This window comes from Mustela putorius, unplaced genomic scaffold (assembly GCF_011764305.1).
Source record: "Mustela putorius furo isolate JIRA1106 unplaced genomic scaffold, ASM1176430v1.1 tig00003853_pilon_pilon_pilon, whole genome shotgun sequence".
Lineage (NCBI taxonomy): Eukaryota > Metazoa > Chordata > Mammalia > Carnivora > Mustelidae > Mustela > Mustela putorius.
The window spans coordinates 54,574,945-54,589,927 of NW_025422005.1; the positions used below are offsets into that span (position 1 = coordinate 54,574,945).

General features: G+C 34.9%; 1 protein-coding gene across 3 annotated transcripts in view; it reads right to left on the bottom strand.

The window, feature by feature from the left end:
* Positions 1 to 14,983, bottom strand: part of DNAI4 (dynein axonemal intermediate chain 4) — an 82,627-nt gene that overhangs the window by 5,179 nt on the left and 62,465 nt on the right. For all 3 annotated transcript variants that reach the window (XM_045064698.1, XM_013061650.2, XM_004762966.3), the window contains 6 exons: positions 14,376 to 14,527; positions 12,300 to 12,457; positions 11,878 to 11,999; positions 5,584 to 5,682; positions 4,199 to 4,425; positions 1,413 to 1,569 (listed from right to left, as the gene is read on the bottom strand). In XM_045064698.1, coding sequence (XP_044920633.1) covers positions 1,413 to 1,569; positions 4,199 to 4,425; positions 5,584 to 5,682; positions 11,878 to 11,999; positions 12,300 to 12,457; positions 14,376 to 14,527 — 915 coding nt within the window. The remainder of the gene's footprint in view (positions 1 to 1,412; positions 1,570 to 4,198; positions 4,426 to 5,583; positions 5,683 to 11,877; positions 12,000 to 12,299; positions 12,458 to 14,375; positions 14,528 to 14,983) is intronic.

The window sequence follows — 14,983 nt, forward strand, 5'->3', positions numbered from 1 at the left end:
CAGTCTCAGTTTAGATAGCCAAATTGCTTCCAAAGAAGTAATACCACAATATTCCAACATTTCTCTGTGTAAGAGAAAACCTATCTTATCAAATGTTTGCCAATACTGAGAAGTCCCAATAAATTAAAAAAAAAAAAAAAAAAAACTTGGAGTGCCTGGGTGGCTCAGTTGATTGAGCATCCAAATCTTGGTTTCTCCTCAGCCATGATCTCATGGGTCACTGGGATCAAGCCCCTCCTTGGGCTCCATGCTCAGCAGGTAGTCTGCTTGAAGATTCTCTCTCTGTGTCCTTCCCCCTTCATGCTCTCTCTCCAAAATAATTAAGTCTTCAAAAAATTTTTTTAAATAAAAAAAGAAGGAATCTTTTCCTTCTTTAAAAAATGCTTTGTTAATTTCATATATGAGAAAGCTACTACATTTTAATTTAATGTAATAATTTTTATTTCTTAAATTATCAATGAGGTTTAATTTTAAAATGTTTACTAATTATTTTGGGGGAATGAACTATTCCTACCATTACCCACTCTTCTATTATAGTCTAGTGTATTTTTCTTATGGATTTTTGCATATTTAAAATATTTTAACATGTTTATCATACTCATGGTAATATTTTCCAGATTATTCCATAAAATAATAATTTAAACATTAAAAAAAAAAATTGAAGGGCAACCTGGGTGGTGCAGTTGGTTGAGTGACCAACTCCTGGTTTCAGCTCTTGTCCTTATCTCAGGGTTGTGGGATTAAGCCCTGAGTCTGGCTCTAAACTAAGCACGGAATCTGCTCGAGGTTCTCTCTCCTTCTCCCTCGCCCCTCCCCGACCCGCACAAGCATGAGTGCGCACCCTCCCACTCTCTCTTTCTCAAATAAATAAAAAAATCTTTAAAAGACAAAAGACAAAATTTTAGAAAAACAAAAACTTGAAAAGCTACCTTAAAAATAATGGGCAGCTGGTAATACCGATTGCTTATCAAACTTTTACAAGGAAGTTTTCATATTTGAAGATCAGAGTAAGGGAATAGGCTAACACTAAAGAAACAAAAAAACAAATACCTATTTTGGGAACATTGGATAATATAAAAAATATCATTTCTTGTAAATCTTTGAATATCTGCAGTAATCTTCTTCAGCTATATTTAACAGCTATTAAAACCCAACAGTATGTTAGGCACAACTTAAAGTTATTCCACACATTTATAATTATTATGCTACAGCAATATTGTTCTCATTTTACAGAAAAAAAAAAATGAGGCTCAAAGAAAATAAGCCTAGTAGATACCATGCTGAGTAGGTAGCAACTCTCGAGACTTACATTCTTCCTAATGCATTACACTTACGATAATTAAGAAATGTAAATTCCTTGTATGATACAAAATTACACAAAATAACATAAACTTTTGACTTTTGAGTCTTACCCGGCCAGAATCCAAAGTAGTGGGCATATTTCTTAGTTCATACACAGCAACCTGTCCATCACTGTCGCCCACTAGAAGGCAATCTGTTTGTTTGGCAAAGAGAACAGTTGTGAACTTGATTCCAGGGTTAGCAACATTCACAATGAGAGGATCCAAACTGTAATAAAATACTTTACTTGTAAATTCAGTTGTTGTTAATACATTCTTTTTGTATACAGATTAAGAAAAGTCAGATATTTTCTGGGATTTCATGTGACAAAAACAAAACAAAATAAGCATCTTAAGTAAGTTTCCAAAATCAAAATAACGACTTCTCAACTCCTTATTCGATCATGGAGGCTTAAGTGGGTAGGAGAAGAATAAATGAAACAAGATGGGATTGGGAGGGAGACAAACCATAAGTGACTCTTAATCTCACAAAACAAACTGAGGGTTGCTGGGGGGAGGGGGTTTGGGAGAAGGGTGTGGGATTATGGACATTGGGGAGGGTATGTGCTTTGGTGAGTGCTATGAAGTGTGTAAACCTGGTGATTCACAGACCTGTACCCCTGGGGATAAAAATATATGTTTATAAAAAATAAAAAATTAAAAAAAAAACAAAAAACAAAAAAAAACCTTTCTTTTCTTCAGTGAACTAATTTCAAATAAATAAATTCAGGAAGTTCATAATTAAGATGTACACTCATAAGTTTAATCCTGTGCTGGGTAACTATGTATTAACTTGGCTAGGCTACGATATTCAGTTGTTTGGTCAACATTCATCTACACTTTGCTGTGCAGGTGTTTTGTTTAGATGGGATTAACATTTAGTGATCAGTAGAATTTGGAACAAAGCAGCTTACCCTCCATAGTGCAGGCAGACCTTATTCAGTTTGATGATGACCTTAAGAGAAAAAACTGAGTTCCCTGAAGGGGAATAAAATTCTGCCTCCAGGGGCACCTGGGTGGCTCAGTGGGTTAAGCTGCTGCCTTCGGCTCAGGTCATGATGTCAGGGTCCTGAGATCGAGTCCCGCATCGGGCTCTCTGCTCGGCGGGGAGCCTGCTTCCTCCTCTCTCTTTCTCTGCCTGCCTCTCTGCCTACTTGTGATCTCTCTCTCTGTCAAATAAATAAATAAATAAAATCTTTAATTCTGCCTCCAGTCTTCCTTCAGACTCCTGACTGCAATATGGATTTCTGATGGAAACTCTAGCCTGCCAACTGGGCACTTGCCAGGCCTCATAGCCATGAGAGCCAATTCCTTAAAATAATTCTCTTTCTCTCTTTTTATTGTATCTCTATCTCTGAAGAACCCTCACTAATATGACTTCTTAAGTAGTAAATGTCTTTTAATAGAAGGACATTTTGATCCAAATGAACCTCTGGAATGTAAGAGAATACTTTGAATAAGAACTTTTTCTGTTCTCTATCGTGTAAAGCAATCTAGTGACACCCTACAAACAAAAGAAGCAGTAACTTGTATATGTCTGAAGAAATGTCCTGAGAACCACCGTTTTACCAAAAAAAACTAAAATCAGAGGTGGGATGAGTTAAGTAATCATTTTATACATTAGTCATCTCATACTCTAATATAAATTGCTTTGTGATGTAATCTTTGGTTTGGGGTTCAAACCATTTCATAGTAGAAGCCATGACAACATTTTAGAGTTATTTAATTTTTAACTTCTAGGGGGAAAAAATTGCCATTAAGAATAAGCCCACTGAATTTTTTGTCACTTATTTTAAGAAAGAATGTATTTCCCTGATTCTTCTGCTAATAACCAGCTTAAAAATCTATAGTATTTTCCACTGAAGAAGTAAAATCACAAACACTTTATTCCTATATGGTATAAATTTTCATTTTAAAATGAAAGATGGGTCTAGAGGACAATCTAAACTGTGTAACACCTTAAATTAAATTTTAATTAAATGCATTAAATTAAAATTTTTAATTAAATGCATGGCCCTGGGTGCCTGGGTGGCTCAATCAGTTAAGTGTCTGTCTGCCTTTGGTTCAGGGCCTTCCATTCAGGTCATGATCCTGGAGTCCCAGGATCAATCAGGCCGCACTGGGCTCCCTGCTCAGTGGGGAGTCTGCTTGTCCCTCTCCTCTTCACATTGCTTGTGCTCTCATTCTCTCGCACTCAAATAAATAAATAAATAATCTTTAAAAAAAATTCTTAAAAAATATAAATAAATGCATGGCCCTTTGAATATGTTTTAAAACAAGGTAAGAGAATACATAAATATTATAAAAAATAATTTTGTTCCCTTTCTCTTACTGTAGAAAATCTTCAGTTAAAGACAATTAGCTGCCTCTCTGCATTCTTCCATAGAGCAGGCAATGATAATTCAAGGTAGCTATGATATCTTACATCAGCCTGTAAAAGTTTGAGATGAATAAGGTAATGTATCTTCATTTAAATATGTTTAAAATCATATATGGGGGGCGCCTGTGTGGCTAAGCCTCTGCCTTCCACTCAGTTCATGATCCCAGGATCTGGGATTGAGTTCCTCATCGGGCTTGCTGCTCAGTGGGAAGCCTGCTCCTCCCTCTCCAACTCCCCTGGTTGTGTTACCTCACTGTGTGTGTCTCTCTCTGTCAAATAAATAAATAAAATCTTAAAAAAAACAAAACCACATATGGTCTTAATAATTAAAATGAATATAGCATCCTTGCATATAGCTTTCATTTGTAAAAAACTCTCATAGTGTAGACAATTATTGTTTTAAAGTAACTACAATTCCCCCTAACCAATACGAAAACTGCTTCTATGAGAACTATTAAAGAAAAGCATTAACACTTACGTGCTGACGTGAAGGTCCCAAATCTCCACTCTACTCTCATTTGCAGCTGCAAATATATAGGAGGATTTTGGAGACCAGGCAACATCGTAAACAACATAAGTGGTTGGATAAAAGCTCAAAAAGGGTGTGGTGCTCTCCTGTTGCCATATAATAACACCCCAATCTGCAGAACAGCTTAAGAACACATCATGACAAAATGGGTTCCATGCTATTTTATACACTGGGCCCTAGAATTAGAAGAACAAATTAAAATACGTAAGTACATAATATTGAACATCTTATATTTTAAACATCACCAGCAAATTAAAAATGCTAAGCTTTCTAGAAGATTTATGCATCATGCATTATCATGTATCATTTTAGCTGAGAGTAAGGTCATAGAATCTTCCCTAAATTATGCCATATGGAGACATAAAAATATACTTGTCACAATACTAACTCTATATTAATACATATTTTACCTATTTGCTTTAAAAATATGTTTTTTTTTACTTTTTAATAAACATATAATGTATTTTTATCCCCAGGGGTACAGGTCTGTGAATCGCCAGGTTTGCACACTTCACAGCACTCACCATAGCACATACCCTCCCCAATGTCCATAACCCAACCACCCTCTCCCAAACCCCTCACCCAGCAACCCTGTTTGTTTTGTGAGATTAAGAGTCACTTATGGTTTGTCTCCCTCCCAATCCCATCCTCTTTCATTCATTCTTCTCTTACCCTCTTAACCCCCTCTGTTGCATCTCCACTTCCTCATATCAGAGAGATCATATGATAGTTGTCTTTCTCCAATTTAAGATTTTTTTTTTAATGAGGGAGAAAATGCTGAAACCCATAGATGGAACAATCACAAAAGATACAGCAAATAAGTATATATGCCAGACACCTTTTTACTTTGGGATCAGCATGTTATCATAAGCAAAGTTTTTCAGAAATCATTTTAAATTCCATAACTTGAAGAAGAAATCAAGAATATCTTGAAGCAAGGGGTGCCTGGGTGGCTCAGTCAGTTAAGTGTTCAACTCTTGATTTCAGCTCAGGTCATGATCTCAGAGTCATGAGATCGAGGCCTGTGTCGGGGTCCATGTTGAGCATGGAGCCTGCTTAATATTCTCTCACTTCCTCTCCGTCTGCCTCTCCCTGCACCATCCCTACTGGCTTGCATTTTCTCTCTCTCTCAAAGAGAAAAAAAAATATCTAGAAGCCAAATAAGATGCCCTACATGTAATCAATGGTTTGCATACAAGATACCACTTAATTCAAGTTGGTAATACTAACTCTGAAGATGTAAGTTTACTGCATGTTAAAAGTTCTGTATATAATGTTATTTTTTCAGAAGTAATAAAAGATAAAATTTCCATATCTACTCTAATTAAACTGACCTTATGTCCTCTGTAGGTATCTAGGTATTGCTCATTATACGAACAGGAACATTTGTGAATATGACCTTCTTCAGTGCCAGCCAAATAGATATTTGTATCCTAAAACACAAAAAATTCAAATGTATTGGCTTGTGATACATTAGTAAATGTGGTAAATAGAAAATCAGATCCCAAGTGCCTGGGTGGCTCAGTGGATTAAAGCCTCTGCCTTTGGCTCAGGTCATGATCCCAGGGTCTTGGGATCGAGCCCCACATCCAGCTCTCTGCTCAGCAGGAAGCCTCCTTCCTCCTCTCTCTCTGCCTGCCTCTCTGCCTACTTGTGATCTCTGTCTGTCAAATAAATAAACAAAATCTTAAAAACAAAACCAGATACTTCAAGATCTATTAAAATCAACCCTAGAACTAAAGTTAGAAATACTGTCTTGATCATGGTTTCTGTTGTCTTTTTCTTTCTACAATAATTTTATAATAATTAAACTACTTGCAGGACTACAGTGCAAAGAAAATATAGATTGGTTCTTTGCTGGAATAGAGGGAAGAATTTAGATCCTCTTTTAGAAATTAAATGGGCAAGCACTGGCTTAAAATAAGGAAAAAACTTTCTTTTTTTTTTTTAAGATTTTATTTGTTTAACAGACAGAGATCACAAGCAGGCAGAGAAGCAGGCAGAGAGGCAGGCAGAGCGAGGAGGAAGCAGGCTCCCCGCTGAGCAGAGAGCCCGACAAGGATCCTGGGATCATGACCTGAGCCAAAGGCAGAGGCTTTAAACCACTGAGCCACCCAAGTACCCCAGGAAGAAAATTTTCTAATTTATTGTTCCCTAACTATGGAACTAGCAATCTAGGAAAATAGTAAGTGTTCTTTCATTAGAACTAGTCAAAGAGAAGAACAGATGACTTAACAATAACTATGTACATAATGTTGAAGAAATGATTCTTGCTTGGAATGAAAGATTGAACTGAATGGAATCTCAAGCATTTTTAACTTGTACTATGTATGTACTAAATAGAGATTTTTAAGTGTTATTTCCTACTGTGTAGTCATAGTTAAAAGGTCTGAAAGCCAGACTCTATGTCCAGGCTGTGTAGAATCAGTATCACCTGGGAGCATTTCAGAGATGCAAAATCTCGGGCTCTACCCAAGACCCACGGAATCAGAATCTGCATTTTAACAAGATTCCCAAGTAATTTGTATGCACATTAAAATTTGAGATACACTGCTCTAGCATGTACCAGTACTTAAGAATGCAACTACTAGATCATAGAATAGAAGTAGTTTTAAATAACACAATAAAATACAACTTTTTCCCCAAACTGGTATTACCAATTTGTATTCAGCAGTATATAGAAATTCCCTTTGATGCACATTCTTATCAACAGTTGGGTTATGTTAGAAATCTTAAATTTTGCCATTATATGAGATTAAAAAAAATTATACCTAATGTTTTTAGGCCCCATTTTTTGAATAGTAACAAAGTTGAGAACATTTTTATGTTACTGGCCATTTGTATTTCTTCTTCTGTTTATGTCTCTTAACTATGTTACTCATTATATTTTTTATATTTATTTACATAAAAGTTCTTTATATATTCCATTACATATGCTTTGTCTATTATATATGTTGCAAATATCTTCTCCAAGTATATGGCTTACCTTTTTACTTTCTTTAGTGTCTTTCGATAAACAGAAGTCCTCCTTTTAATGTAACTGGGTTTATAACTTTTTAAAATATTTGCATTTTTTGTGCTTTGTTTAAGAAATTTTTCCCATTTTGAGGTAATAGAAATGTTTTCCTATATCTTCTTCGAGAAGTTTTTTTTGTATGATGGGGTAGGTATCTAATTCCATTTTAATATGGATAATGATTATCCCAACACCATTTATAAATGTTATCTTTCTCTATAGAACAAGGTCACTGTCTAGAGCTGTTTTAGTCAGTCTATAAAATCTGAGATTTCCATTCAAGAGATCTATTGGGGAACAATCTCTTTGAAAGGAACAGAAATGGGCAAAGATTCAAGTTGAACTATGATGCAGTTGCAAAAGAGGGTTCAGCCCAACCTCTAAGAAGTTCTGGAGTTGAGATAGTACTTAAGGGTCCTGCCTCCAGGACATGTTATACCACCATCTTCCACACCACCAATAAACCAGTGAAGCAAAATGACAGACTCAAACCAAACCATATCAAAATCAAACTAAACTTAAATAGTCTAAACAACACAATTAAAAGGCGGGCCTTGTAAGTTTAGATTAAAAGAAAAAAAAAAAAAAACAAGACCCAACTATATGCGACCAATAAGAAACGTACTTTATTTTTTTTTTTAAGATTTATGTGTTTATTTGACAGAGAGCGATCACAAGTAGGCAGAGAGGCAGGCAGAGGAGGGGGGGGAATCAGGCTCCCTGCTGAGCAGAGAACCCAATACAGTGCTCATTCCCAGGACCCTGAGACCATGACCTGAGCCGAAGCCAGAGGCTTAAGACACTGAGCCCCCCAGGTACCCCAAGAAATGCACTTTAAATATAGAGATATATATAGGTTAAATGTAAAAGATGGACAATGATTTAAGAAACAAAACAAACAAACATGGTGGGATGAGGGGGAGTTGTCAGGGAATGAGAGGAAAACCAAGAAACAGACTCTTCACTACAGAGAATAAACTGATGGTTACCAGAGAGGAGATGGGTAGGGGGATGGATTAAATAGATGATGGGTACTAAGGAGGGCACTAGTTGTGAAGAGCACCAGGTGTTGTATGTAAGTGTTGATTCACTAAATTCTATACCTGAAACTAATATTACACTATACATTAGCTGGAATTTAAATAAAAAATTTTTAAAAAGATATACTATGCTAACACTAGTTAAAAGAAAGCTGGGTGGCTACATTAACATCAGACTAAGCTGATTTCAGAGTAAATAATATTACCAGTTATAAACAAGCCACTTTATAATGACAAGAGATTTGATTAATCAAGAGAACATAAGAATCTTACACATATATCTAGAACAAAGCTTCAAGCTACACTAAGCAAAAACTGATAGAATTACAAGGAAAAACTAGATAAATCCACAATTATGGCCAAAGACTTCAATACCTTTCTCTTAATAATTGATGGAAGAAATGGGCAGAAAATGATAGTCAACTTGAACAATGCTTTCAACCAATTTAACCTGATTGTCATTCAGAGAACAGTCCACCCAACAGCAGCAGAATATATATTTTTTCTTAAGTGTACAGCGAAATTTACATGTAAGTTTCACATTCTGGGCTTTAAAACAAATCTCAGTAAGTTCAAAAGGATTCAGTATAAAGAGTTCACCTCTAATCATGATGGAATTGAATTAGAAATCAATAACAGAAAGATCCTTGGGAAAGCACCAAATATTTAAACACTAAATAGTATGCTTTTCAATAATCCACCCATCAAAAAAGAAATCAAAGGAGAAATTAGAAAGTATTCTGAATAGAATGAAAATGAACATACAATATATTAAAGTTTGTGGGATGCTGCCAAAGCAGTACTTAGAGAAAAATTATAACACAAATCCCTCTATTCATAAAAGAAGAAAAGTCACAAATCAATGGTCCCAGCTTCTAGTTTAAAAAGATAGGAAAAGAAGAGCAAATAAAACCAAAGCAGAAGAAAGAAAAGATCAAATTGGAAATCAATTATATAGAAAACAGAAAAACAGTAGTGAAATACAGAGAAATCAAAAGCTGGTTCTTTGAGATCAATAACATTGATAAATTTCTAGCCAGACTAAAGAAAAAAGAAGAGAGAAGATATAAATTACTAATAGAAGGAATTAAAGAGGTGATATCACTACATATTCTATAACTATTAAGGGATACTAAGGAAATATTACTATGCCACGAAATTTAATAACTTAGATGAAATAAATTCCTTGACAGACACAAATTACCAAAGTTCACTCAAGAAGGAACTGATAATAATATAATGATAACCCAATATCTATTAAAAATTTGAATTTCTTTGTGGGGTTATGGACATTGGGGAGGCTATGTGCTTTGGTGAGTGCTGTGAAGTGTGTAAACCTGGCAATTCACAGACCTGTACCGCTGGGGATAAAAATATATGTTATAAAAAATAAAAAATTTAAAAAAATTTGAATTTCTAGTTAAAAGTTAAAAATCTTCCCCCCCCAAAAAAAACTCCAGTCCTAGATGGTTTATTAATTCCATCAAACATGTAATGAAGAAATAATGCTAATTGTATGTAAACTCTTTCAAAAAAGTAAAAAGGAAATACTTTTCAATTCATTCTGTAGGATTATCCTAATACCAAAACCAAACAAAGAAAATAAAATTATGGATAGATATCCCTTACAAACAAAGAAGAAAAATCTTAAACAAAAATTTAGTATACCAAATCCAACAGTAGATTAAAAGAATAAATTATGATCAAATGGGATTTAGTTCAGCAACAAAAATTTAAAAATTAATGTAATTCATCATATTAATAAACTTAGAAAGAAAAGATATAGAATCATCTCCATAGATGTAGAAAAAGCGTTTGACAGAAACCTAACATCTATCCCTGATAAAAGTCTCAACAAATGGTAATGTAATGGGTTCTCGTCAATGTGACTGATTGCATCTACAGAATGCTTGCATCATACTACATCATAGTTAATAGTAAAAGGACTGAATGCTTTCTCCCTAAGATCAGAAACAAGAGAAGGATATTTGTTTTCACCACCTCTATTCATCATTGTGCTGGAAGTTCAAGCCCGCATCATCAGGAAAGAAAAAGAAATAAAAGGTAATCAGATGAGAAAGGAAGAAGCAAAGCTCTTTACTTACAAACTACATGATTATCTCAAGGTCTTTATGCCAAAGACACTTCAAGGACATTTCTCAATCCAGCACCATTGATATTTTGGGTCAGCTAATAATAATAATAATAATAATAATAAATATAATAAAATTATTATCATTATCCTTCTCCTCTTTCTTCTTCCCCTCTCCTTCCTTTCTTCTTCTCCTTCCTTTTCACCTTCCTCTTCTCCTTCCCCTTCTCTTTCCTTTTTCTTTCTCCTTCTTCTGTGCAGAGGAAGACAGAGTTTCCTTGCACATTGTAGGATATTTAGCAGGATCCCTGGCCTCTGCCCACTAGATGCCAATAGCCTTCCTTCCCATGTCCTACCTCTTAGGGCTGAAACAACCAAAAATATCTCAAGACGTTGTGAAATGTACCCTGGTGGTGAAACATGCCCCTCTCTGCCAACATTGAGAACCACTGTTCCAGAGTCAAGGTGAAATGTGATTACAAGAATTTGAAAAGGAAAGCAGCTAAGAATACAATTACAGTGGTAGAAGTGAAACATAATAAAGGCTTGAACTACATTAGCAATGAGTAGTCTTGGACTGAAAGGAGTAGGACAATAAGACAAATATCATTGGGATGATAGGGTAGAAAAGCGTAGGAGCTCAAGGTTTGGCTTGCATAATTAGGTGGATGATGGTGTCACTAAAAAAGATGATCATAATACATAGAACAGAAAGCATAAGGATATGTTTCCTTAGATGTCTGTCATAGTTACTGAATTTTCTGATTCCAAAGAACTTCCAGATAAAAAGAATGAGAAAAAGTAGAACTTCATTAACTGTACTTTGATTTGATTCTGGGCTTGTAAGCATGAACTTAACTGGTCTTCCTGATCCTCAGAATCATGAGTTACCACTCGCATTGGAATAGAGGATTGTGCAGTAGTTTTGGTTTCTATCAATATCATAAAGTAGCAGAACACCCAAGAGGAGCAAGGAGGGGCATCCAAGTTAAACATGAACTTGTAAAGGGAATCCTTCCACAGTTCCTCAGAAATACAGGCATTGGGGGAGCCTGGGTGGCTCAGTGGGTTAGGCCGCTGCCTTCGGCTCGGGTCATGATCTCAGGGTCCTGGGATCGAGTCCCATGTCGGGCTCTCTGCTCAGCGGGGAGCATGCTTCCCTCTCTCTCTTTCTGCCTGCCTCTCTGCCTGCTTGTGATCTCTCTCTGTCAAATAAATAAATAAATAAATAAATATCTTAAAAAAAAAAAAAAAAGAAATACAGGCATTTCCTCTAGAAAGCAGATAAAGACATGATACAGCCAACTGGAATGTGCCATTCTACTACCTTAGTTTGGCAGCTATGTCTACATTTGCTTTATTTTTACTTACAAGGTATAACATTAACATGTTGAAATTTTGTCTTGCTTTATATCTTAGTACATTTCAATCACTGGAAATTGTTATATGCAATAGTAAATAATGGACTGAAATAATTTACCTTAGGATGAAAAGCAAAACACATTCCGGGAGCCTGTCGAGATATCAGAGCTTCACCTTTTTTTTCCTTTTCCCCTCCCCTTTTGCTGTTGCTAGTAGTAGTTCGCCTCAAACGCATCAAATCTTTATTTAAAGAAAAAAAAATGTCTTATTTCCCACATGAAAAAGTATTGTATATATAATGTGTGTCCCTTCTACAAAGAATAGTATGATTTCTGCCATCTTTTTGTGGTTAGGTTAAAATTAGCAAATACCAGAACAAGATGCTCAGAAAAAGCAATGACTAAGCCCAGGTTCTTTCTTATGTAGCCAAACTCAAACTGGGCACCTCTTACACGAGGCTCACTAGGAAATTTAAGGCAGCACATAACAAGAAAGATAATTTGATTGATAGATATATATGTATGTATACATTCTTTTTACCATGACAGTCTAGTCCTTTCCGTATCACCCATTTCGAGATTCTTCCATCTGCTGATATAGAAACGAGTATTTCTCTTTTGTCGTCACCTGTTGTGCCTCGATCTTGTTCTATCCACTGTAGTTGCCATACAGGTCCCAAATGTTTTTGAGGTGATTCACTAAAATGGGGGAAAGCACGAAATATAGAATCATTGTCATAATTTTTGAAAGGACATAAGTTTAAGTCATAAGGACAGCTCCCTGGAGCATTGTGACCTACTTATAGAATGATGACTTTATTGTTCAAAATTGGACTTTCACTCTAAGTATTTCAAAAAACAGGGGAAATAATCATTTTGTCACATAGTATTTTTTGTTTTTCACATTTCTTACAAAAGGAAAATTTTACTGCCTCTAATTATATTAACTGCCATAACGAAATACAAAAGAAAATATTTTCTTTCTTTTCAGAATATATTTTTCTTACTCTCTTCATTTACTTTTTCCTGAATAAGTTATTTAAGTTTATTTTGGACACATTGAGTATAAGTATCTTCACCTTTGTAAGGATTTTTTTTAATAGCATAAATGAATAAATTATTTAAATCTTACTTAAATAAACAATTACCTCACCTTTCTTTCTATGTTTCAGGTTTGCCCACTGGCTTGATTTTCTCTATGGTAAGATTTAACATTTTTCTGAAGAATTGAAATTGCTTCTCAGATTACTGTTTTCCTATAGAATAATGGGCTGCTCTGTTCATAGTACTGACTCCTTGGAGTTTTTTATGCTAACCTTCCAAAGAAATAGTTATGAATCTCTTTAATATCATATAGTTTTGGGTGCCTGGGTGGCTCAGTTGGCTAAGTGACTGCCTTTGGCTCAGGTCATGATCCTGGAGGCATGGGATGGAGCCCTACATCAGGCTCTCTGTTCAGCAGGGAGTCTACTTCTTCCTATGACCTTCCCTTTCTTGTGCTCTCTCTCTCTCTCAAATAAATAAATAACATCTTTTAAAAAATAAAATAAAATAAAATAAAGTCATATAGCTTTGATCATATGGTAAAAGTCATAGACCCTCTTCCCAGAAACTAGACAAAGGCTTGTGCTTACAAAGCTATGCAAGTATTTTCAACATTAAGCTTAAGGACCCTGCTTTATGCCTATTTTCAGTTCTAGCTAATTATTCAAACACTAATATAAATACACTACTTCATTTTTGCCCACTGGTATCTGATCTATTATAAAAACCTAATATATTCAATATCTTCCACTTTAAACTTTTTATTTTCTCAATATCAGTCATTCATTCATTTATTCTTAATCGAACACTTACTATAATCCTATTACATGCCTGATATTATGTGACAGGCTGAGGATACACAGGTAAGACTTAATCCTTCAAGTTACTTACAACTCTTCAGGAAGATGTATGTGATATATATACATATACATACATATACAGTGTAGTAAGTACTATGATAACTAATACAAATGCACAAAAGAATGGAATGGGAAGGTTACATGGAGGGGTGACACCAAAGCAGTAAGGGGTACAAACTTTCAGTTACAAGATGAATACGTTTGAGAGATCTAATATGCAGTATGATGACCATAGTTAATATGTACTATATACTTGAAATCTGCTAAGAGAGTAGATCTTAAGTGTCCCCCCCAATACAAAAAAGGTAACTATGTGAGGTGATGGGTATATTAATCAATTTGATTGTAGTAAACATTCCACAATATATACATATATTAAATATTTACATTGATCCGCTTTTAAAAAAACTTAAATGTATATTATTTTTATTTGTCAATTGTACAATAAATAAATAAAGCGGGGGAAATTAAAAAAATTTTGAAAGAATAAGCATAAACTGTTGAGGAAGTTTGGCGAGGTGGGCAGAGAGCATGCAGATTTTAGTATAGAGTAAATGAGGAATTATTAAATGTTTGAAAAATAGTGGTATCACTCTCAACAACAAAAACATTCACTCAAAACTAAAAAACATTAAATTTTTACTTCTCCCTTAAAAAAGCACTTATTATATGTTACCTAATATTATATGTTTACCTAATTCTTGGATTCTCACCTACTATCCAGAACTGGAACATTACTGTTGCTCTGTACATTATAAATGGCAATGTTGCCATTGTGATAGCCAACTGCTAGGAGATTAGGTGCTCCAATTGAGAAATCCACAGCAGTAACTCCATATGGACTCTGATAAATGCGTTCTGGCCACTGGATAAGAAAATTATATTACATTTTAAAATTGGTTTTGCAGGCCATAAAAGATAGAACATAATGGTGACTAAATGGTAGACTGTGTGGTGGCAGGGGAAACATAAGAAGAGATAGTCTACATTCAGTTACTCCTCTCCTTCTGACTTCTAGTTAGATGAGAACAAAACATCAATTAGTTATTTCCTTTATGTTGGTGAATCCTCAGAACTCAATAATTTTTAAGAAATACAGCATGGCCTTCTCCAATAATTATCCTATTTTGGTAATCTTTCCACAGGATTTGTATGATCATCATAGATCACCTTCTTTAAGAGACAAGTATGGGCTCCAAACAAATTATCTAGCAATGTTCCTATCTTCCAGTATCTGTTTCAGATGCTTGGATTATCTAGACATTTCTAAACAGTGGATTTCTTTTCTACAACTCTGTGAAGAGTTTTATTGTTTTATTTA